Source organism: Pteropus medius, unplaced genomic scaffold, assembly GCF_902729225.1.
Source record: "Pteropus medius unplaced genomic scaffold, Ma_sr-lr_union100, whole genome shotgun sequence".
Classification (NCBI taxonomy): Eukaryota; Metazoa; Chordata; class Mammalia; order Chiroptera; family Pteropodidae; genus Pteropus; species Pteropus medius.
In genome coordinates, this window is record NW_024343578.1 from 3,042,420 (window position 1) to 3,067,125 (window position 24,706).

The following is a 24,706-nucleotide window of genomic DNA, read 5'->3' on the forward strand; positions in this document are numbered from 1 at the left end:
TAACAGCTATTCACAGGGAACAGGAAACCATTTTGAACTTTTTTTCTCCATCAGAGCAAGTGTACCTTTAGTATGCAAAACTTCAGATGGTAAACGAAGCTGAAGACTAAGGGCCTATTTGAAAATATTGTATTGAACTCAAAAATGGGAAGAGGAGGTAGAAGTAGGAAGCAGAGTGGGAAAAGAAAAGCATTCAGGGTTCTTTCACTAGAAATGCCCAAAAGAAGGACATTTGCTTAAGCTTTCAGCTTGTTATACTTGAAGCAGGGGAGGTATTGAAAGTGATTAAAGAATGCCCTCATGAAACTGTTGATAGTGAGTTTTCAAGTGTCTGGCCTATTTATGGCTAAAGAGAATACCTTATATGTTAACATTAACTTAGTGATAAATGGCACTAAGATAAAAAGTCTACTTTATCTTTCTTTGCTCTAACTTTGCCTACATACAGGCTCTATTTGCTACATATTTCAAAGTGTCATATCTGCTAACCAGAACTACAGGTAAAATTCTTTTTGGCATATTATATGTCTAAATAAATGTTCCTGTCAGTGCCCATTCTGTTAAATTTAGTTCTTCTCATCACTATTTCGACATCTGCAACATAATGAAAATTTTCCAAGTAAAAAACTGATTTATTCCAAAAGATGTTTATAAAACTAAGAAGCTGTGAAAGAGAGCAAACAAACTTCTAGACCTACTGTATTCAGTTTGGAAATTTTCTTTGGTCAGTGGCAAAGTTGAAAATCCACTAAACTTGAAAAATGTCGACTCTTCTGAAGAGAAAATCCAGTCTTCTAGAAACTGTTTAATAATAAAACTTGTTTTGGTGTTAGTCTACTTAGACTATAAAATTTGGAGAACTCATGGAAGTGAGCATTATTCCTGATCTTACACATAGTCTTAGGGGCATATTTAAGGATTTGTGAGGAAGAGAGAGAAGCAAGGTTGCTCCTCACAGAGTTTGAATTGGAAGAGGCCTTAGTGTCCACCCTCATCCGTGTGAGAGTCCTTTCCACACCACCTGGCAGCTTCTGCTTTCAACAGTGGTGAGCTTTATAAGGTGGCCTGTTACACGGGTGAACAGTGGTGATTATTAGAAGTGTTATTCTTTTGAACCAAAATCACAGATTGAGTGCAGATCAAGGGAGAGGTGAATTACAGCATGGGCAAGCCAGGCAGCATGACAAGAGGTAGATGGAAACTGTATGATCAGAGTCCCTGATGAAGGTAGGTCCAGGCTGGTGTTGCCTATAACTGAGTGTTAAATAATAAGTCATTTTAAAAAGCCCTTTTTTCTAAATATTAAAGGAGTGCCTATTAATTATGCAAAATGAAGAAAAGCACAAAAAAAGTGAAATTGCTTGTAATCCACCATCAAAAAATAACCACTGTATATTTCTCCTTTGCAACAGGCCTCACAGTTATGACAATACAGTATTTCTTTCCCAAGAGATGATTACCAGTATGGATACAAAAGAAATAATATTTCTTCTAATTGTTCTGATCTTCATATTACATGCCAGTCTTCTTTCATTCTACCATAAACCATGGTTCTACCTTTGTTTTAGAAATGGTAAACCTGTTAAGAGCTGTAAGAATCCAGATAAGAAATGACACCATTATCTTAAAGCAGAATTTTCCGAATAGGAATCCTGCCTCAGATTTCGCAAATAAATTTGGGAAAATATAAGCCCACCTTTCTTCGAGATTCATAATAAATTTTAGCATGTTAAACACTCAGTGATTCTGCTTTTTAAAAAAATCTGTTTAATAGTATTTAACTCAATGTTTTCAAAAAAAGAGCCATCCCGCACACACTAATGGGAGTTCCTGGGCAGCCTGTTTTAAAGCAGTAAACTGACACTGAGTGGCCTATTCTTGTCCTATTCTTTTCATTCCATAAAAACAAACCTTTTACTAAATTATTTTATTGCCTGTCATCATCACTATCATAAAATTCTCAGTTAATACAATTATCAAGTTGTGACTGTGCCCATAATATCCCATGGCAGGTAGGCCTGTTCATTACAGTTGGAAATGAAACCTGAATGAATCTTAAAAAGAAAAAAGAAAGATAAGTTGCCTTATTAAGATTTATTATTTTTATTCCAAACTTGAAGAAAAATGTAAGAAACAATAAAATACCCATGTGCTCACAACCTAGCTTTTACTTCCTGACATTTTGCTGTAATTGCATCAGATCTTTATGTGTGGGAGAGAGGATATTCTTAAATGAAACTCCACAGATAGATTTAAAGACCCTAACCCTCTCAGTGGCATTCTTAACCCTCAGCTTTTCTTGGCTTTATGTGTTCTCAAGTACAGAATTAGCTTCAGCAGCACCAATCAAAATAAAGAGCATCGCCACAATCACCCTGACCTCAGTTACTCACTTAGTGATTTTTAAGGAGTGTAAAGGAAACCTTTTGTTTGCTTGTAGTGCTATCATTCACTTTTGAAGATTCACCAAGACCTCTATTTTCAAGAAGCTAATCTTTCTCCTTACCAGCCCAGTGTCATGACAGACTTTCCATAGAGGGTTGTTCAGCTATGCAGGCTTCCTTTTTCTTGGTGGCATTGTCCATTTTCAAATTTATTTTACCAGTTAGTTTGACTGATTTTGAAATACATCAAAAAAAGAGAGACAATTCAGTAGAGTTTTTAATGTACCTGTTTCCTCCAACTCTAGAATGAAATTCTGTATTTTTGTCCTCTATGTGAAATATGTTGGTTGACATAGTTGTGAGTAAGATGTTTAGTTTAGTCACATATTCCCAATGTAATTTAACTGAGGCTCTGTATATTGTGTTGTGAGGACAGTGTTACCATGTGACATTTTTCCTCTATCCCTGGAAAATGAACATCAAAGGAGTTCTTAGATCAGGTTGTATCTAAGCAGGTCTTTCTCAAACTTGGTTCTCTTCTAGGGTGGTAGAAGAGGAGACACGACGGTCCCAGCAAGTTGCTCGGGATAAGCAGAGTCCCAGCCAGGCCAACGGCTGCAGTGACCACAGGCCCATTGACATCCTGGAGATGCTAAGCAGAGCCAAGGATGAGTATGAGAGGGTGAGACTGTGTGCTGACCGGGAGGACCAAAAGGGGAGGAGGAGTCCTACAGGGGGTTGGTGGACCGGAAAAGTCACCTCCTTGGTCAGCAGAAATAATTAGTTCAGGAAGAAAACATGTCATATAGTTTTAAGACAAAAGATAAAGAAAGAAATTTGCTTACATTAGAGTCTTTTGATTTAGCATGAAAGTTGAAAATGCATTTTTCTATTCCTGTAAAATTAACTGTAAGAGAAAACATTTTTAGTGTGCAAAAGTTAGTCTGCAACAAGTAATTAAAAGCTTCATGCCCCCTCTTCACCCTCTGTAGTCTCTGCTAGGTCTTAGGAATTTATGTAGTCTTCAAACAGTATTCTGATAATTTGGATCCTATAATACGAAAGGGTATATTTATAGTCCGTAATTGGTAGTAAGTGCACAGCCTTCATTAAGCATCATCTGGAATTTTACTCAAATGGGAAGCTTAGTTTCTAGAATTCATTTTTTTTTGTTTTGTATTTTAGTTTAAAAGTTAGCCGATAAAACATTTTCTCCCCAAAGTTGAATAAAATGAAAGCTGTGAGCATTTGTTAATTTATTCATTGCATAATTATGAATTGTCTACTGTGTGTCAAGCAGTGGACATTTCCTCAGTGGTCCTCAAATCTTGTGGCTTTGGAACTGTCCTGGCTTTTCACTTGACATCAGCATTTCAAAGCTCCACGCTTCATTGGAGTGAGACTGAAGGTTTCCACTGTTGGACTTTGTTTCAGCAGAATTATAATTGTCACCTTATTCTTTACTAACGTTATGTTAAGTACATTCTTCTGCTTCTTGTTTAATGCTCACCTCACTAAAAGATCAAGGAATAAGGTGTAAAAAGCACTCTCTAAAACCCTATTTCCCAACTAGTTCTCTAACACTATCCTGTACATCAACAGGTGATCCTTGAGAAACGGTTCCAGTCAGTCAAAGTTAAAGAAATCTTGTTAGCATGGCTCCTCCCCGTCTCCCCCATCTTCTTAGTGCTCAATAGTCTGAGAGGTCTCACAATAAGTAAAACAGTAATACCAATTCCCAGATTGATTTGACTATAGGACCATTTTTTACATACACCTCTTTAAGAATCTAGAGTTCAAGGAACAGAGATTTCAAACAGTGTTCTGGAAGGTAGTTTCCTTTGACTAAAGAGTCACATTTACCATAAACTACAATGAACCTTCTACCTTCAAAAACCGAAGGAAGTCTGACTTCCTAGGTAAATAAGTATACAGTAGATAGAGCCCATGAGAAGTTTCAGGTTGTACCCTATTCCTCAATGTATTGTAGAGAATTAGGAGGAATTTATGGATCTGTGAAAATTAGTGTAAGAAAAGCAATCATCTCTATGATAAATTCTTTGATTCTTAAGAAACTAGATAAGAATAAATTTCAAGAATCATTTTTCTGAACTTTTAGGTTACGTTGTATTTCCCAATTTCCCCTCTCATATTCTTAATGAGGTCTGGGTTATCTATATAGATGCCTTATTCTGTTTTTATAGAGGCCTTTCTGTGTTCTAATAACAGGTAACTAATAAGTTCAGGGCTCTGTCACCTGTTCTAGTGATGACTAGGTCAAGGTGCCACACAGGACAAAAAGTGTAGGTGTTGTTCACCAGAGCAGACACTCCAGGAGGTGGCCTGGCTTACTCCTTAGGCTGAGGAGTGAACAGCCACAAAATGAAAGAAGGAACTTCAGCTACAAAATGGAAGAAAGAACTTAAGCCTTGTTTTTGTGCACAAAGCTGTAAAGGAACTCTAGGACAAGTGGGCAGTCTAAAAACCTGACATGATTTCTCATTAATTACACGTTGCAAAAATAAGAATATAGAGAGTACAGTAATTGCTATTGTAATGAAAATTCTTCAGAATAAATCAAATGTTTCGTATGCTTAGATTAAAACTAAACCTTTGGGAATTTAGTTAAATCTTTGATATTTACTTTATAATTTGTTCTTTCTGTTTTTGAAAATTATAAATAAGTAGAGCGTCCTTAAACAACAGTTTTATTTCTTGTCTTCATCAGCTAACCAAATGGAGTTGGTATTTAGTAGCGACCCATGATTTCATATCATAGTGTTTAGATGGGCTCTCCTCAGCTGCTGCATGGTTCCAGATGGCCACTTTGTTTATCTTTAGGTAGAGACTTGGGAGACTTACAGAGTAAAGGGCAGGGATGCAAGCTAGGCTGCAGGGATGGGATTTAATTCCAATTCTAAATCTCTTCTGTCTGGTGTATATAATATCATGAATGAAATTCCATACTTTTGAGTGAGGGACTTATTTATAATAGAGACTCTTTGTACATAAAAACTCTATAGTAAACAATTTTTCCCCAAGTTCTACAGTTAGTTTTAACCAACTTTCCTCTTTTTACTGTGAAGAAAGAGAGCTGAAACTAGAGTCCTTTACAGTTGGCCCATTCTGGGTTGCTTCCAGCCATAGGATGTAGTCCTAGATTTTGGTAGGGATTGTTTTTGTTTCTTTGTTTGTTTTAATTTAATTGCAAAAAATTTTTTTTACCCCAGACTTTTTTTGTCCTTAAAAAAATAGCGCCATTATTTTTCTTATTATGTGAGCAGTACATATTAATTATAGAAAATTTTATATTTAAAATTACAATGAAAGAAAAAAACATTATTTTACTACCTAGAGATAATCACTGCTAATGCCTTGTTATGTATTCTTTTAGAAATATGTATAAAAATGTCCCAATGTGTGTGGTATATTTGTATATGCTAGTTTTATTAACTAGTTTTAAAAGTTCTTGCTAACTCTTTTGTAACCTGTTTTTATCCAAAGAACAGCATCTTTTTATGATAGTGGCTACACAGGGAGTCCCTGTGAGATTTCATTTGGTAAAATAAGTTTTTTAAAAAAATCATTGTGATGTCAATAGCTACATATTTTTCCTTCTGTGTCTTATATAAACAATACTGTAGATTTTTCTGATTCTTTCTGTTGAGAACTCAGAATATATATCCTTGTAGCTAAGTCATCACATACATTTTCTCTCTGAAGATATGTTACTTGAAATGGAATTGGTAGATCAGAGGATTTTGACATTTTAAAAAATATGTTGCCATTTACGCATTGTTTTTACCAAATATTGTAAAATTTCCCTCCAGAAAGTTTGTCTGTGATTGTCCTCACAAACACTGGAAACTGTCATTAACAAACAACTCAGAATAAATCTTTCAAGAATGGCCCTGCACACATATGAAAAAATATTTGAAGTTCCGGAGACCTTTAAAAATACAGCCCATCTCGTAGATCATGTTGAATTAAGTATCGCAGACTCAAATGCCCCCAAAACAATATGGGCCATGGTAGTACCTACAGAGGGCCACAGTGGAACCGATACAGAGAGCTTGTCACTGTGTCAAAGGATCAGTTGCAGCTCACCTCCAGCCAGTTGTTGCCAAATGAGCTAGTTCCCAAATTATCCAGCTTCTCTCTGAAAATGACAAGCTGAGTTTTTATGTGAAAACTCCTAATCTTTAAAATGTCTGAAACATTTTATACCTCTGTTTTAAGAATTTATTATGAACAGTGTTTTATGTTTTCTCTAATACAGTTCAATTCCAAGCATTATCCTTAAGTTGTCGATACATGTTGATGGCAATACTGCACAAAGAAATATATTAGAAGATATTTCATAGGCTTTCACAAACTACTTCACCTCTAGTTATATGGGAAACACTGCGTAAACAGTAACACTTGTTTTGAAATAATATAAAGATTAAGGCATTTGAATAGAAAAAAAGCATATTATTCATTTAACATTCGGTACCCTGTGCTAAGCACATATTTATAGTGCGGTATCAAGAAAATTAATCTGTCTCTGCACTGAAGTTTGGAGCTTTTTTTTTTAATCTTGAGTATTCTAAACCGTATTTGGTATCCATTTCGACATGTATAATCTTCACCACATAGATGCTGTATCAGTTTGCCCAAATAGAACCTAAGTTTCTAAAGCTTTATAATTCCATCTCCATCTAGTGATTCTTTTTTTAGGGTTATCTTTAACACCTTTAGTGTTATATACAAGGTAACAGGAATTTTAAAACATTTTACAACTATTTCATCATCTGTAATTGTGATAGACCTAAAACTTAGTTTAATTTTGAAGAGTATATGGTGATTTCAACAAATGGTATTGGGAACAATTGGCCATCCATATGCCAATAAAAAAAAAAAAAAACACTAAATTTAACACCTTATACAAAAGTAACTCAAAATGGATCATAAATGGAAAACATGAAATTATAAAATTTAAAAGAAAAATATATTTACTGTATGACCCAGAAATACCACTTCTGGGTATTAACTCTAGAGAAATGAAGCTTTTGTCCACACAAAATCTGTATGTGAAAGTTTATAGAAATTGTCTTTATAATAACCAAAAACTGGAAACAGTGCGGATGTCCTCCTGTGGGCGAATGGCCAAACAAACCGTAATGCAGTCATACAATGGAATATTACTGAGTACTGAAAAGGAATGAACATTAATACCAATCAGCAGCTTGGATGACTCGCAAAGGCATTATGCTAAGTGAAAGAAGCCAGAATTCCATTTTTTATGACATTCTTAAGACAAACCTATAGTGATAGAACAGATCACTAGTTTCCAAGAATGGAGGGAGGACATGACTACTGCGTGACACAGCACAAGGGAGATTTTGGGGGTGATAGAGCTATTTTATATCTTGATTATGGTGATGGGTACACAGGTAGAACTCTATACCCCGAAAGAGCTTAAGTTTACTGTATGTTAACTTAAAAAATAAAAAATAACTTTCTTTTATTGTATCTATATGAGAAGATGGATATTAGCCAAAACTATTGTGCTAATCATTTCACAACATATGTAAATCAAATCATCATGTTGTACACTTTAAACTTATACAGTGATGTATTGTCAATTATTTCTTAATAAAACTGATGAGAAAAATATTTTAATGGAAAAGAATATATAATGAAGTAGTATCATTGGCTTTTCCTTAAAAGGGTTATTAAAATAACAATTGTTGCTAAAGCCATTGTCTAAAATCAAGTGCTCAACTTGCTAGAAATTTTATTATATAAGGTACTTACATGAGGGTCTAAAGCAAAACATTTTGGGATATTGTTTTATTTTTTAAAATAGCATTTCTGATAACCTCAAATGCTATTTTGTGAGCCAAATAATAGACAGCAAACTTTTTCACATGATATACTTTTCATTTAAGAATCAGATGGGCGACTCAAATATCTCCAGCCCTGGGTTGCAGCCAAGTACTCAGCTCTCCAATCTGGGAAGCACCGAGACTCTAGAAGAGATGCCGTCCGGGTCACAAGATAAGGTTTGTATGGCTAAAGCCCTAGCTTTGTCCAAGATAACAAAACACAGAGTAACATTTTGTAAGGATTTTAATGCAGTACAAGTTTGATTTGTCATTTATCTGTCATGATACCTACAGACAACAACGTAATGACATCCACTTGTGTTATTTTCCCTGGCCTATGTAACTGTCACTATAGTTTAGTCTTTCATCTGAATTTTGTACTAGCCTCCTGTCTGGTTTCTAGCTTTTGCCCTCATTACTCCCTTTCTTATTCTTAACCCAGCAGCCAGAGTAATCCTGGTAAAACGTAAGTTATATCTTGGCATTCCTCTGCTTAAAACTCCAATGGTGTCCCATCTCACTCAAATAAAAGCCAGGGTCTTGACAGTGGCCCACAAGGCCCTACGTGCTCTGGCCCCCTATCCCTGGTCTCATCTTCTACCTCTCTTCCTTGCTCACTTGGCCCCAGTCTCACTGGATCTTTTGCCTTTCCACAAATGTGCCAGACTTGCTCCTGCCTTGAGACATGCCTTTACACTTATTCCCTTGTCCTGAAATACTTTCCTCCCATATATGGCTCACTCCCTTCCTTCAGGTCTCAGGTGTCCTCCATATATGTGAGACCTTCCCTGACCACCCTATTTTAAATAACAATCCTTCACTACCCCTGTCCACTGTGCTTTATTTTTTATCTAAGACCTGACCCAGATAACATGGTTTTGTGGTTTTCTTACATATTCATTGTCTCTCCTCCTCATGGCTGTGTTCTCAGCATCTAGTATTAAACATATTTGTTGGCTGATTAGTTTTCTTTATAACTGAGAGCTTGGTAAGTGAAATGCAAATAACAAGTAAAACCCATAGCATTTTAATTAAACTTTTAATTTTGAGATAATTATAGATTCTCAAAGAAATAATACAGAAAGCTCCCATGTACCTTAACTTATTTCCTCACTGATAACAGCTTGCAAAATATAGTACAATATCACAACCAAGATATTGATTCAGTCTACCCATCTAGTTCACATTTCCTCTGTTTTACTTTTATTCATTTGTGCGTGTGTATAAGTGTATATATGTAGTTCTTTGCAGTTGTATCTCATGTATATAGCTTTGTATCCACTACCACAGTTAAGATACAAAAGACTTCCATCACCACAAGGATCCTATGTGTTGCCCTTTTATTATCACACTGACTTCCCTTCATACCCTTCCTGCCTTCCCCGCTCCTCTTACCCTTAACCCCTAACAGCCACTCATCTGTCCTCAGTTCTATAATGTCATTTCAAGAATGTTATATGAATGGTATTATACAATATAACTTTTTAGGATTGTCTTTCTCAACTCAACATGATTCCTGGAGATTCATTGAATTGTTATGTGTATCTGTAGTTTGTTACTTTTTATTGCTGAGTAATGTTAACACTTTTAACCATTCACCTGTTGATGGACATCTGGAGTTTTAGTTTTGAGCTATTACAAATAAAGCTTCTATGAATATTTATGTGCAGCTTTTTGTACATAAATTTCTCTTTCTCTGGGAAAAATGCCCCAGAATGCAAATGTTGGGTCATTTGGTAATGGCATGTTTTAATTTAATAAGAAACTGCCGTACTGTTTGCCAGAGAGGCTGTACTGTTTTATATTCCATCAGCTATGTTTCCATATTGTTTTGATGTATTTAGATAATTAATTTAAACCAGATTTTGTATACTACATTCCTACACTCCATTTTTACTGTTTGTATTTAGTATTTAGGATCCTGAAGGTCAAATATATTTCAAAAGCTATGCTATGTAAAATCTAATTTTTAAAAAAATACATGTTGAGAGAGGGAAGAAAGGAAGGCTCAGGGTCACTAGATTCCTTCTCTGGTCTAGTTTATCAGCCATGAGTGTTCAGTGGGCCAGTTACTTCCCCTTTCCTTTCTGAATCACGGGGTCGGGATTCTTGCATTGTCCCATTCAGAGTTATTGTAAGACCCAAATGAAGAATTAGACCCCCCAAAATGCCTAAAAAATCATAAAGCACTGTTTATCAAAAGATGAAAGATGAGTGTGGCAAGTCATGGGTGCTTAGCCCTTCAAAAAAAAGCACTGGTGATGGATCTGTGGACATACATAATGCAAGTGGTAGACACTCAGAGAATTGTACCCTCTAATGCAAATAGTGGTGATTAACTAAAATTAGTTTAAATCTATATTCAGCACCTACACAGATAGTACATTTGTTTAGTAGCACTGCCATCTGGTGCTCAAGAGCAAATAATGCTGTCAAGCCTTGATAATATCCCATTTGTTTCATAATTCACTTATTCAAATTTCCTTAGGACTCTTTCTCTAGTTGGTTTTGTTTTATTCCTGTGGTTAAGAATATGCATACTTTGTAGTGTGTTCAGTGCACTGACCAAGTAGGAAATCTGACATGGACACAATAGGTCCAGAGAGAAATATGAAAGTCTCTTAACAGCAAGAACTGTGGGATGGAGAAGGAACAATGTAAAACCTGATACAATTAGAATTTTGTTGTGCACAATATATGCTGCTGCTCACTGAATTCCATTTCGAAGGGAAATGGTCAGACTAACACTCGATTTAAATCAAGTGAGGCAGCACAAAACTCAGAATCCAAACTTTAAGCATATTCAGATATGAGGGAAGAATAAAATTTCACCTCCTCTATGGATGATGAAAGATGAATCCATGGGTAAATTAGCCCAATTACTAGAGGAGTGTAACCAGTTTTTCTTGCCATAGGGTCCTCTCAGGTGCAAAGACTGTAAAGCTTTAGGGAGCTTGTGTAGAAACCTATGCTCTACTTAGCTTCTTGTGACTATTTTAGCTGGTTACATATTTTCAGATATTAGTACATTTTGACCTATAACCACCTGTTAGTTATTCAAGCCTTAGCTGCACCTCTATTTTCCAGAGGTCAATATCACCATTTAGTTCATTAGGTAACCTGTAATCGGCCTAATTGACATCTCAATATGGCAGCCTTATGGTGAGAACTAGATTAAAGTCTGGTTCTGTTGTCATATTTGGGCATCATCTATAAAATGGCAATAATAGTGGTATACCCACATCAATTAATAGAGTAATGCATGTAAAGTCCTCCCATTTAATGAGCGTTGTGTCTACGAATAACTCTATTGCTATCACAACTTCATTTATTCCTTCTTATGGGAGATGCATCTGAAACCCTAATGCTTTACCACACACCCTATTCCAGAGAAAGTGTAAGAATCTGCTTCTGGCCTGGCAGAAGTATAAGGAGGCAGCATTGGGAAATCTGGAAACTTTCCACCTCTTTTGCAGTCCAGGTTCAGGGTTCTACCATACGGTTTCATCTTTTAATATGAAGTCGACTTTAAACCATTAGAAATATCTATTTTTAAGTATAAGTATAAAAATGTCCCACATGTAAATGCGGGTAATTTTAATTGTTCAAAAGTTGATTGATGGTCCTGCCAGACAGGTAAAAATTGCTACCTGGATCACGCCATTTTTGAAGCCTAAGGTGTATTTCATGGTGAGGCTTCTCTGTGTCTTTTGTTTGATTGCTCCTTTTCTTATAACATAAAAATAGTATTCTTACCTGGAAAAGACTCTTAAGTTTCTGCAAAATGGCCCCATTATGTTCTGTTTTTTAAAGCAGTTATATCTAAATGTTGGTTTCTGTATATACATACATATACACATGTATAAAACAGAATGTGGTGGTTAAAATCTACATAATTTGCATTAATGAATAAAAATTTGTGTCATTTTCCAATACTTTTTTGCCAAGCAATCTTGATCATTTTGTTCTAAACATACTGTGTATAAAAAGGAATTAATCCAATGCAAAATGGGCAAAGGACTTAAATAGACATTTCTCCAAATCAGATACACGAATGGCCATTCAATATGGAGAAATTAAACCCTCTTGCATTAGTGGTAGTAATGTAAAATGGTGCAGCAACCATGGAAAACAGTTTGACAGTTTCTAAAAAAGTTAAACGTAAGCAATTCTGTTCCTGGACATATACCCAAAAGAATTGAAAGCAAGGACTAAAACAGATACTTTTACACTAACGTTCATAGCAGCATTCACAATAGCCAAAAGGTAGAAACAACCCAAATATCAGAAGATATGGATAAACAAGATGTGGTGTATGCATACAGTGGGAAGTTATTCAGCCTTTAAAAGAAATGAAATTCTGATACATGCTACAACATAACATGGATGAACCTTAAAAACATGCTAAGTAAAATAAGCCAATCACAAAAGGACAAATGTTGTATGCTTCAATATATATAAGTTACCTAGAATAGGCAAATTCATAGAAACAGAAAGTAGAATTGAGATTCTCAAGGGCTGTGGGTTGGACGGTGCAGGGAGAAGAAAAGATGGGGAGTTGTTTAATGGGTACAGAGTTTCTGTTTTGGTTGACAAAAAAGTTTTAGAAATAGATGGTAGTTACAGAACATTATGAATGTACTGAATACCACTGAATCTTACACTTAAATATGGTTAAAATGGTAACTTTTGTTAAGTACATTTACCATTATATCTAGAAACCAGGCTGAGGGGATTATCTCTCTGCTCATCAATAGACATTTGATGCCAAGGATCCGAAAGTGAATAGATCACAGTGTTCAGCTCGGGAAATGCATTCTACTACAGTTTATGCGGCCTGGACAGAGAGAGAGAGAAGTCTCTTTCAAATGAGAATTCATTGTCTATTTTGAATTATATTGAATGAATCTGAAATGTTACCAGTGAGTTTTAGACAAACAGCTATGTCTGTAATGACTCCTTTCATCAGAGAGTAGCAGGTTTGTTTTTAATAACCCATCAAATGGTATTATTTTGCATTATGGGGATATGATATTTCATAGGATTTGATGAATTTTTAATATCCCAACATACTATTTGATGTTCCTTAAAACATATCCAAACACAGATTTATCATGATTGCTATCAAAACTATATGATGTTTATATGATGATAGCCAGTTCCATTTATTGAATGCTTGTTCGGCATCAGACATTATATTGAGAATTTAATTTTCACAACAGCTCTATAAGGTAATTACCACAGTTGCCTCCATTTTTCAGGAGAGAGAACTAAATAGGTTATGTATTTTCTCAGTTAACAGCTGGGAATTGAACCTAAGTATCTTTGATTCCAGACCCTAAGCTCTAGTTTTTTTCAGAAGTAAAAATATTTTTCAGAGGAAATTAAACCATATAAAATCTTTGCATTTCTTTACATCCACAGTTTATAATTAGAAATTACTGCTGCCTTATATTTGAAGTGAGATTCTGAATCTGGAAGATTCCTTAAAGTACCAGAAAGCGTTGTCACAGGATAGTCTTAATACGGCATTATTAGTGGGGGACCTAAATTTGCCATTTGAGAATTCCTTAACTTAAACCTCTTGTCACATTTATTTACCAACATATTATTTTAGGTTTCAAATATTAATAGAATTCTCTTCATCGAATATTTTTAAAGATAAAATGCATTGATATGAAATTACAATTTTTTTTCAACTGGAGGAGGCTTTTGCCTCTTATTCAACAACAGTTGCCTGTGTCCTCCTCAGACTTGCTCTACCACCTCTCACCAAACAGATATTCTGTCCTCACCAGAGAAAAAATAAACATTAGCCCTCCTATAACTTTCTGCCCCTCACATGTAAACTGCCCTGCATCCTCTGTCCTCGGTGCTAGCCTCTTTTTCCTGTTGTGGCTCCTTGACAAAAGGGGATCCCTATCCTCCTCCCCTTAAGAACCTGCTGCCAGTAAGGCCCTTCCTTTCTTCATACCTGCTCATCACAGCACAATGTCCCTGGCACTTGGCAAACTCAATAATTATTTGTCAAATGATTGAAACAAACATTTGCCTGTGGAAAACTGAGCTCATTTTCCTATAGAAATGTGATTGTAACATAGTACTATCACGATTATACTTCAGATACAATATACTGAAAGGCCTTTGTAGACTTTCTGAGGCCCTGAAAATCATGTTTTAATGAATTGTTTTTTTCCATATAAACATACCTGAACATTAACTAGTTCACCCACTTTAGGAATAAACGCATAAACTGAGGCTGCCTGTGAACATAAGCTCTGTCAAAATAGAGCTTTTTTTGTTACTCCCCACTGTGTCCCTTAGGCCCAAGTCAGAGCAGGACCTGGCGCCCTGTAGGTACTCAGTAAATAGAGAGGTTGAACAAATAGGCAATACTGCATGGAGGTGCAGGAAAGCTCATGGGTGGAAAGCACAAATAATTCGCCTTTAAATCATTGCAGTGATATTAGTAAGCCGGATCAGTAAGATATATGTAAATTTAACATTTGCAGGCTTAAATGTTTTGCCTTTTCTTAGGGGTTCTGTGATTTGGGAGTAGAAAGGAGGAATGGCCTGCTGTTTTTTAAAAAATGGTTCCATTTATTTTCTGATATTTGAGACCCAGTCGTTGAGGTGCCATGCCTAGCTTTTTATCAAGAACAGTGAAAATAAAGGTAGGATTACTTGATCAGCTTTTGGTCCCTTTGTTCTCCCGAGTGTTATTTCCCTACATGTGTTACTGACATGGGGCATTAGGCACAATTAACTTCGTAATAATGTGATTGCCCCTTCACCTGATACTCATTTGCTCAGAAAAAAGTGAATTCTAACACTATCACCTGGAGTCCCCAGACTTTGAATTTTATTACTAATGCAGATTTCTGTCCACCAATTTGGGGAAACTTAGATGCACCTTGGCCTTATTCCCTAGTATATCTCTATTTGTTCCATTTTCTTATTTTCAGATTCCATCCATCTTTGCTTCTGCACACTTTTTGATTGATGGAAGAGAAATTTAGTTACATTGGTTTGCAAGAGATTTCTTTCATTGGGTGATTTGATTTGTTTTTCAGTCTGTTCCATCTGGACACAAACATCTGACAGTGGAAGAATTATTTGGAACCTCTTTGCCAAAGGAACAGCCAACCGTTGTGGGTCTGGATTCAGAAGAAATAGAGAAGCTGCCAGGAGATGCCTCCCAGAAGGAGCCCAGCTCATTCCTACCATTTTCTTTTGAGCAGTCAGTAGGGGCCCCTCAGTCAGAAAACCTGGGTATCCATCCTGTTTCCCACCACTCAGTTCAACCTGAAGTCACTACCCCGGTGCTAATCACTCCTGCCTCCATCACACAGTCCAGTGAAAAGCAGGCCCCAAGCTATGCGATCCCGTTGCGCCCTGGGCTCAGTCCCACTCTGCCAGCAGAAGCTCCTACTGCACAGGTTCCCCCCAGCTTACCCAGAAACACCACCATGATGCAGGCAGTGAAGACCACACCTAGACAGAGGTCTCCACTCCTGAGTCAGCCAGTCCCTGAGCTTAGCCATGCCAGTCTGACTGCCAGCCAGAGCCCCTTCAGGGGCCCACTGACAAACACCACTGGTACATCCCTCCCAAGTGTTGATCTTCTCCAGAAACTCAGGTTGACCCCACAGCATGACCAAATACAGACACAGTCACTTGGGAAAGGTGCAATGGCACCCAACTTTTCTCCAGCAGCCGGACAGCTGGCCACGCCTGAGAGCTTCATAGAGCCTCCCCCTAAGACAGCAGCAAGAGCCTCCACCGCCTTGAGCAACATGGTGCTTGCTCCCCTTCAGGTACTGGCAGGAGGGTAGGTGGCTATAATTGAGTGGGATGAAACTGCAAAGACTGATTTTGACTGACGTGAGAGAGGCATTTTAAAGAGAGAACTGTTGAGTATGTCGGGCTAGAAGAAAGGGGAGGTCAGAAGTCTCGTGAACAATCAAAAAATTGGCAAACGGTGTAACTCAATTCAATTCCACTTCCCAAAATTATTCCAACTGATTAAAGCTAAGAAGCAGTATTTCTATTTTCTTATGAGAGTATTTTAGAGGTATTTTTCGGTTGTTTTTGACTGATAGTTCCAGAAGTCCTCATTTGACTTAGGTCCACTCAGGTCCAAACTATCCCAACCTTTGTTCCATTCCCAACTCCCTCTGTACTGATGGAGTGCCTACCTTGTGCCAGGCACACTAGGGTACTATAAGAGCATCCCAGTATTGGAGGTATGAGGGCAAATAAAGCTTCCTAGTGAAACTGATGTTTAGCTGAGATCTGAAGACTCAGTAGATGTTAGCCAGACCTTCCCTAGAGTTGGGAAAAGCGTTTGGGGCAAGGAGAATAGCATATGCAGAGGCCTGGAGATTAGGAGGCAGTTGCTGAACTTACAGTGTGATTGGCTCTACTGTGGAAAGAGACTTGGAGGAGCTGGTATTGGTTGATGAGTAAGACTATATGTTACAGAGTTAAGAGATTTGTCCTGAGAGCCCTGGGGAATATTTCAAGGACTTTGAGCAAAACATGGCTTTCTGGGAAAGAAGGCAGAAGTAGGATGACACGTCAGGAAGGAGGCTTTGGGAGTCACCCAGGCTGCCTGAATTTGGGGGTGTGGGCAAGTGCATATGTTAAAAAGTATGATTAGTGAGACTTGATGGTAGATTGAGTATGGGGGGGTGAAGAAATTTATCCCTCAATAATGTACATGGTTGGTGAGTTGCAAGATCACAGAACTGAAAGAGGGTAGAACTTTCAACTCAAACATGTATTAGTTGCTTTTCAGGATTTTAGTCTCATGCCATTTACTAATTGTGACCCCCAATCTTAACAAATAATATTGTAAAAAAAGAGCCTATTATGATAATTGTATATTATCCCTCAGTTAACAGGATACTTTATTTCATTCCTTTGAAATCTTGCTCAGAAAGCAGAAATTTAGTATCTTGGTTACGTCGTTAAATTGTCATTTCCAGCTGTTTCTGTTGAGGTTCTCTTCAGTACAAGGAGAAGAGAATGTATTCTATTTAATAGTTTGGTATATGCCCCTAAAATGTGCCTGCTGCCACTGTTCCTGTTGCTCTGCAACCATCAATTTTGAATTCTACCTCCTCCAGATTTTGACCTCTGGGACAGCACCCTGCTCTCCAGCATGCCTCCTTTCAAGGGACACCTACATCTGTATACAGTTTCATTTACTTGGCAGTATCGAATTGAGGACCTGGGGCTTCATTGAAGTCTAATGTTTTTGCTCTACAACAAAAAGTTCTTTCTCTTCCCAGTGAGTGAGGACATATAAGTGTCACTGTGGATGAAGACTGTTTAGTGCCACCTATCCAAAGTTTAAATCACCTTTTCAAGAAGTATGCTGTCAAGATCTTGCATCTCTGCAGACTCAACAGCAAAAATATGCTTGGGCTGTCCCCAGCTCTTCTAAGAGACACGGGTTTCGGCTTTTCCCTTAGAGATTCCTTAAAGGCTTTGCACACATCTCTTTTCTCAAGGGAACTAAACAGGGTCCGGATCTATCCCAAATCTCTCATCCTGCAGTCAGTCATCATTTGCATTGTCACAAGTTCCTGTCAGCCTCTTCCCTCAAGAATCTAGGAACTAGATTAATAGTTAATGTCTGAACTATTCCCTATTGCTAACCTAGTTTTTTTCCCCAGTAACTGCAAAATCTTAATTGAAACTTGGAACATCTGTTCATCTTTTCTTTTTAAACATTGCAGTCTATGCAGCAAAACCAGGATCCTGAAGTCTTTTCCCAGCCTAAGGTGTTATCTAGTGCCATCACGGTAAGGATGCCCATTTTCTGAAGAACACATTATGTTTAAGTTCCACTGAGTGTGAAGTAAAACATTGTTACTTGAGTGAAAAGTTTTAGCTTTCAAGCCCAAACCCACTATAGATTCCCCCTCCCCGGGCAGGCTACCCCTGCTCCCCCAGACAAAGAGTTCATTGCCATGACCTCTGTAGACCTTGAGTCATCTCTCTGTGTGAATGTCTTCCCTGACTGTGTGTATACAAAGGCAGGGTCAGCCTCAGGGTGGGCACTCACTTAAGTGTTTGTAAATGGGCAACTGCTGAGAGCACATCAGCCTCATTCTCTGAGTAGGAAACACCCTTTGCTCTGAAAGAGCTGTGTTGTCCCAGTTAACAGAGGGAAGCATCAGTACCCTTAGTGTCCCCATCCTCCATCACCTACCAACCTTGAAATGCACACCTCATTGTTTCCATTCTTAACATTTTACACTTCCATTTGTCTTGAGCCTTTATACCTCTCTTCAAGTCTCAGAATTTAAAGCCAGCTTCTGACTGATCTTGTTAACCAGTGTTTTCTGTAGCTTGTCCTGCTACCTGGTGATCTTAGCAGAAGTTCTTATCCTGGTATTGTAAATGAGGGTGACAAGGAGAAAGAGAGGTACAGATCTCTGTTGGTTGTATCATATGTGAGAATTATTAAAAATACTGATTATTACTGGTTTAGTGTGTTCTGATAGTTGGCCATTGTTAGCCTAAAAGCACATCTAAATAGGGGAAGGAGGTAGATGTTAGTTTTATTTTTAAGAAATTGTATCTTTTTAATACCTAAAATGGTTTAGTTAATATATTGAACAATACAAAAGAAACTAATTCTTCATATCATTGGATTTTTTTATTCTTTCTATTGAAATAAAATTTACATGTAATAAAATGCAGATTTTTGTGTTTTCCACACATGTATGTATATCCCTTGAGTAACCACCCAATCAAGATACGTAACATTTCAATCACCCCAGAAAGTTCCCTTATGCCTCTTTCAGTTATTTCCCTGCCACCCATATAAAAACTTTACATTTTAAATTTCTCATAGAATTGTTATTATTGTGCATACCATGCTGTTATTTATCATATTCCCCTTCTGTGAAGATCAGACTTGGCTTCCCATACAACTCTAGGGCATTCTTATCATATAAACGGGCTCTTCATTCTTTAGCTAACAAGCTTCCTAACCAGATGTAAAATGCTCAAATGCTTCTACTGAATGTTTATCTGAACCCCAAATAGTTAGCGTTAGACTCTGCTCAAGTCTCCTACTGCTTATCACATCATCAGGTGTTTCTTACCTTGGGCCTGGCTGCTAGCTTCTGCACTTTGGTACAAAATGACCATTCTTCCCCTGCAGGTTGCAGGCCCCCCACTGGCTACTGCAACAACCACGGCTGTGTCTTCAGTCCTGCTGTCCCCGAGTGTTTTCCAGCAGACAGTTACAAGGTCCACAGACCTTGAAAGGAAAGCAGGCTCCCCTTCTCCTCTAACTGTTGGAACCTCAGAAAATCAGCGAAAGCCTTCCATTATTCTCAGCAAGTCTCAGCTCCAAGATACATTAATACATCTAATAAAGGTATGTAGGATACAAATTAGTTTTTGAAGTTTCATTCTTTCATTTTAAAAAAATTTTATAAGTTCTTAGAAATTAGTTCATAAAGTAAATTCAAGACTAGCTGGGAGTAATGTTTCTTACTGAGCGTATACTCCTGGTGGAAAACTATCTGAGTGAATTTCAAAATGTTAATCATCATGGTTTCTGGGTGATCAAATTCTTTGGGTAATTAGTTATACAAATCATTCATCCAGCTTTTTTCCTAAGCTGTTATCAAGGACATAACTGGGACATTACCGTCTCTTCCAGAATGATTCCAGCTTCCTCAGTACGCTTCATGAAGTCTACTTGCAGGTTCTGACCAAGAACAAAGACAACCACAACCTATGACTGGAACAGAAATCAGTCCGAACACAGAATGTCAGCCTCAGAACAGATAGGCCTCATCATGGAAAATTCTAAACAGAACATTCAGTTTTGAGAATCCTGAAATTGAGCCTATGAGAAAGAGACTCGTTCCTTAAGAATGTTTTCCAAGTGACGTTCTCAGTGATAATGGAGGTTTCACTGTGAAGCATCACCAGCAGACCTTTGTTTTGACAAAAACAAAAAAAAACAAAAAAACCATTATGTTAAGTTGTGTGGGTGTTTTCATCAGCTGTAAGCAAGTATGTGAAATAAGGAATCTTGATTTTTAGCTGCTTTCACTTTCAAGGTCTTAAGGAGAAAGTGTCACCAGCCTTGCAGCAGTCAGAGTTCAGCCCAGCTTGTACCCTTTCCCCTCCTCTCCCCTGTAAACTTGAGCATTAGGCTGATAGTCAAGTTCTGAACAGAAGTCAGCCCTGTGCAAAGTAGCTTCAAGTTTTAAGGGTTAGAGTTCAAGTTGGCACATTAGGACTGAATTATTCAAGTGGAGTATATTTTATATGAATGCCCCATTTGGGCCTTTAAAGTTCTGAAAATTTCTTAATTGTGTTTTAAGTGTTCCCAGTGCTGCCGTGCAGCAGGCTCCCAGCGCAGTGATCATTTGAATAGGGCCCTGTCGGGCCCTGTGATAGTGTGGGAGCAGGCCCGTCACACCTTTGAAGCAAAGGCTGGGACTAGTGAAGCTCCAATTCTGTCAAATCTTTAAGTTAAACTCTCCAGTGGTTTTGAAATGTTACATTTGTGTGTGAAGCATAGCCTTATTTTCCTTTTCTGTCTGAACACAGAAGTCATTGTTGATTGTTTTTCTTAACTCTTTGACAAAAGGACCAGTGGACCAATCCAACAAAGCCATTCTGGTTCCACTCCCGAGTCTACTGAGAATAGTTTTAAAGCTATGCAGAAAAGGGAGCCGTTATTCACACTGCCCTTACTTTATTGTAGAATATGGGGTTAAAAACAAAGTGAAATTCAGAACTTTACCAATGTATTCCTCGGCTGTGAGTACTTTTGCAGCCCAAAGTATGAAAATATGTAAAGATGCTTTGTTATGCTGCTATTAACCTGCCATGATTTATATTTATTCTTTTACGGCATGTAATGGTGATTAGTAATATTTTAATGTAGATTCTGATTTATTTCAACAATAGTAATTTTAAGATATTCTTTGAATGAAAGTGTCTTCGTTTCTATGATACAGGTCATTTTGTAATATTTAACCAATTAAGATGCACTGCTTACTTTTCTGAGCACTATTTAATGAATGGGTAAAAACCCAAATGGCTCAACCAGCTAGCATAAGGATTAGCTGTGAATAATGCTGACAGATGTGATGGTTCTTCAGGAACAATCATTTAAGCTTTAATGGTAACTCAATCATAAGTCCATAGATTTTTTTTTTTTCCTAGCTGAGATTTTAGAAAATTACTTGTGAATTACATACTTATTTTACTTTGTTCTTAGCTTTTTAGCATAAAGAATGCTTGATTGGCTTTTGTTGATCTAAACATGCTTCCTGGGCAACTTTTCTGCTTCTCAATTTAGTGTCTTATTGCTATCTACCTAGTTATTCGTGAATTGTGCAGAAGTCAGGGAAGCTTATAAGTTCTCATATTCAGTTAGGAATAGTTTGTTTTCAAAGGTAGTGTGTAAATTCAGCAACCAAAAATGAATTGCTCGTGCATCACCAGGAAAGAGAAAGTTACAGTAAGACATGGAGTATTACTGACACCAGGAGATGGTGTCCAGGTGCCTCGTGACGGTTCTCAGAAAACAGTCACACTGGTAGGTTTGGTAACACCCCAAGTATGGTCTCAGTGGGCTTTGTTAAACAGAAGAATCAAGGAATTCTTGTTATAATAGACATTTGAATCGAAATGATGATTTGAGTACGTATAATATTATGGGACAGTTAGAATATCCTAAAGAGGGTTTGTAATCAACTCTTAATTTTCACCCTTTAATCCAAAGGAATGAATATGGGTTTCCTTAATGTAAAAGTAAACTTTTAAGTGCCCAAGTTATGGAGACTTGAAAAGGGTAAGCCTGTTTCAACTCCCAATTTTATATATTCAAAGCATTTATTTAAAATTCAGAAGCCAGAAGTTCATCATCATGATTACCAGGAAGTTCAGGCCAGAATGAGTCCCTAGAAATGTCAGGCCAAGCCTAGATAGTTACAGTGGATGACCCTGGCCCAAAAGTCACAGTTCAGTTGCCTTATTCCTCATTCAGGCTCACTATCCAGAACCTCATGCTAGCTTAGGTTGCATGTTTACATTGCTGCAGTGTCTTTACTAGAACCTTAGTTTTAAACCGTAGTTGAATCAAAATGGACACCAAAACAGAGATGCTTCTTGCTAGGTTTTGCAGAACAGGTGACCTACATTTAGGCCACTCTGTCTATCTGTGCACCCAGCCCCAACCCCAGGGGGTAGCACTGCTCTTCTTCTGTTGTGGTTAATGTGATGTCTTTGAATGGACTCCTACACCCCGCAGACAGACTTGTTCCTTTAAGTCAGAATCTTTCCTCACTGTGCATCTCTCCTGAGATTGGTAAAGTGTGACTTTGAATCCTAAGATTTCGAATGACTGTCGGTGTCAGGAGAGGCATTTCATGCTGTCTGCATGTAAATGTCCACAGCTTACCTTCAAAGGTGTATGGCGTACCTTTTGGGTCATCATCACAGAGAGCCCAAGTTGACCTGGGTCCTTCTCTGCCAGGAGATGCACAGGCTTAGTTTAGGATATGTCTGACCCAATTTTGCATGGCAAGCATTTGTTCTTTTTAATGCCTTTTCTTTTTCTTTTTCTTTTTCTTTTTTTTTTTTTTGGTAAAAATGCTAAACCCCGTTAAATCCTCTTCTAGGTAAATATTTTTAAACCATGCAGCTTTATTACTCTCTTCCCCAAATATAGTTTGAAATTTTCTCATTTCGGTGGTAGAGGCCATAATGCCATTGTATTACTAATAATGCAACATGAAATTGAAGGTGCCTAACTGCTTTAAAAAAAAAAAATTAGCCATCATACTGTAACTCTGGGCAAAATGTAAAAACAGAAGAATGAGAGGTGGCACAAGTGGGCCCAGTCCCTGTGAATGAAGACAAGGAATCACAGGGACGTGTGTCCTACATTTGCTGCTGAGCACGTGTTTCTTACCTATCTGGTTTTCTTTGGTTGTATTCAGAGTACCTTCTGGAACCAATAGTGCCCTGTGTTTTCAGGTGTCTAAAATGTTAAGATCTGCACCGAGGAAAGCAGCTTACTCTGGGCTTTTTAAAAACTGCTTAAGACCATTTATTTCCCTGAGTGGACTGGGCCCTCGAGGAGCCTGTATTTTTAGCAAATTCAGCAGGAGAGACGTGTGCAATGTTTCACTTGGTTTTGTATTTGATTTGATATCTTCATTTGAAATGCTGAGATGCAATATGGTTCACTTTGGGGAAAATGCAAAATTGTGTTTCTCTTTTATCTGTGTGATTCCTTAACGTGTTTTTGAAATATGTGTTCTAAACGGTTTTTTTATTCTGTATTACTGCTTTGGACATGTGGCTCTCATGACTTCAGTGTACCAGATCCTCAGCTCCCTGAAGTGTGGGGACGAGGAGCTCTGGAACTACAGCAAGATTTTTGTTCCATGAGCGCAGTACTGCATCATCAACATTTTTAATGGTATGAATTTTATACCATCTGCGTATGTTTGCAAATATTAAGTTATTACATGTTTTCAAATGAGCATTTTTCATCCTAAATTTTATATGTTTGCAAATATATTTTTTTAATAAAAGTTCAAAACCAAGTTTTAGCACCTACTAAATTTTAATTGTGTCTTAATTTAATTTGTAGAAATAGGAACTTTTGAATGAGTTGCTCCTCTTGGCCAGAGCCTCACAGTGGTGAGATGGGGTGGGTTGAGAGAACAAAACCAACAAAGAAAACTCTTTTCCGTTTTCAACCTGTCCCGGCCAGCTGGATCACAAGCCACACGGATTTTTAGGTCTGAAGACTTGTATGAGTAGACATCTAAAGAACTTCATTTTCTCCTCTGAAGTTTCCCCAGATGGAGGATATATTTCTAATTATGGCCAAAAATACCATTTATAGAGGACTTTACAGTCTGGGTCATTTCTCAAATTGACTCAATTCAATGTGTATTGAACTATCATTATGTGCCAGATGTCTAGGCTGATAAGAGAGGAAAGAAAAAGGGAATGAGGCAAGTAAAATGTGTTATGGGAAACAGAAGTGTTTAAGAAAAAAATAGGTTAATCATATATCTTCCTAATAATTGTTAACATTTAGTATGTTTCCGACCAAAGTGTTTGCTCATTTAACACTTAAGGATTGCAATTCCATTGTTTTCTTAATCGTCACAATAACCCATTTTAAGGAGAAGGAAGTTGAACTGAGTGAGTGAGGTATGTGCCAAAGATGCTTATTAAGCCATTAACGGGCCAAGGACCCAAAGCCAGCAGATCAGAAAGCTGGTTTAGAATTCCTTTATTGACCGTTTGCCTCCATGATAAATTATCCTAGGTTGCTTTTTATGGTTTCTTAGGTCACTTGTTACCGCTATTTATTAAAAGCTAGAGTGGTCTGCTCACCTACTGCTTTTCATCTGTCATGACGTAGGAAACCAAGTAACT

General features: G+C 37.5%; 1 protein-coding gene across 1 annotated transcript in view; it reads left to right on the top strand.

Moving 5' to 3' along the window:
* Window positions 1–23,872, top strand: part of DCP1A (decapping mRNA 1A) — a 50,897-nt gene extending 27,025 nt beyond the window's left edge. Inside the window, exons 5-10 of the mRNA XM_039867439.1 lie at window positions 2,928–3,066; window positions 8,318–8,431; window positions 15,328–16,071; window positions 18,001–18,066; window positions 19,437–19,655; window positions 19,944–23,872. Coding sequence (XP_039723373.1) covers window positions 2,928–3,066; window positions 8,318–8,431; window positions 15,328–16,071; window positions 18,001–18,066; window positions 19,437–19,655; window positions 19,944–20,024 — 1,363 coding nt within the window. The 3' untranslated portion in view covers window positions 20,025–23,872. The remainder of the gene's footprint in view (window positions 1–2,927; window positions 3,067–8,317; window positions 8,432–15,327; window positions 16,072–18,000; window positions 18,067–19,436; window positions 19,656–19,943) is intronic.
* The last annotated feature ends 834 nt before the right edge of the window (window positions 23,873–24,706 follow it).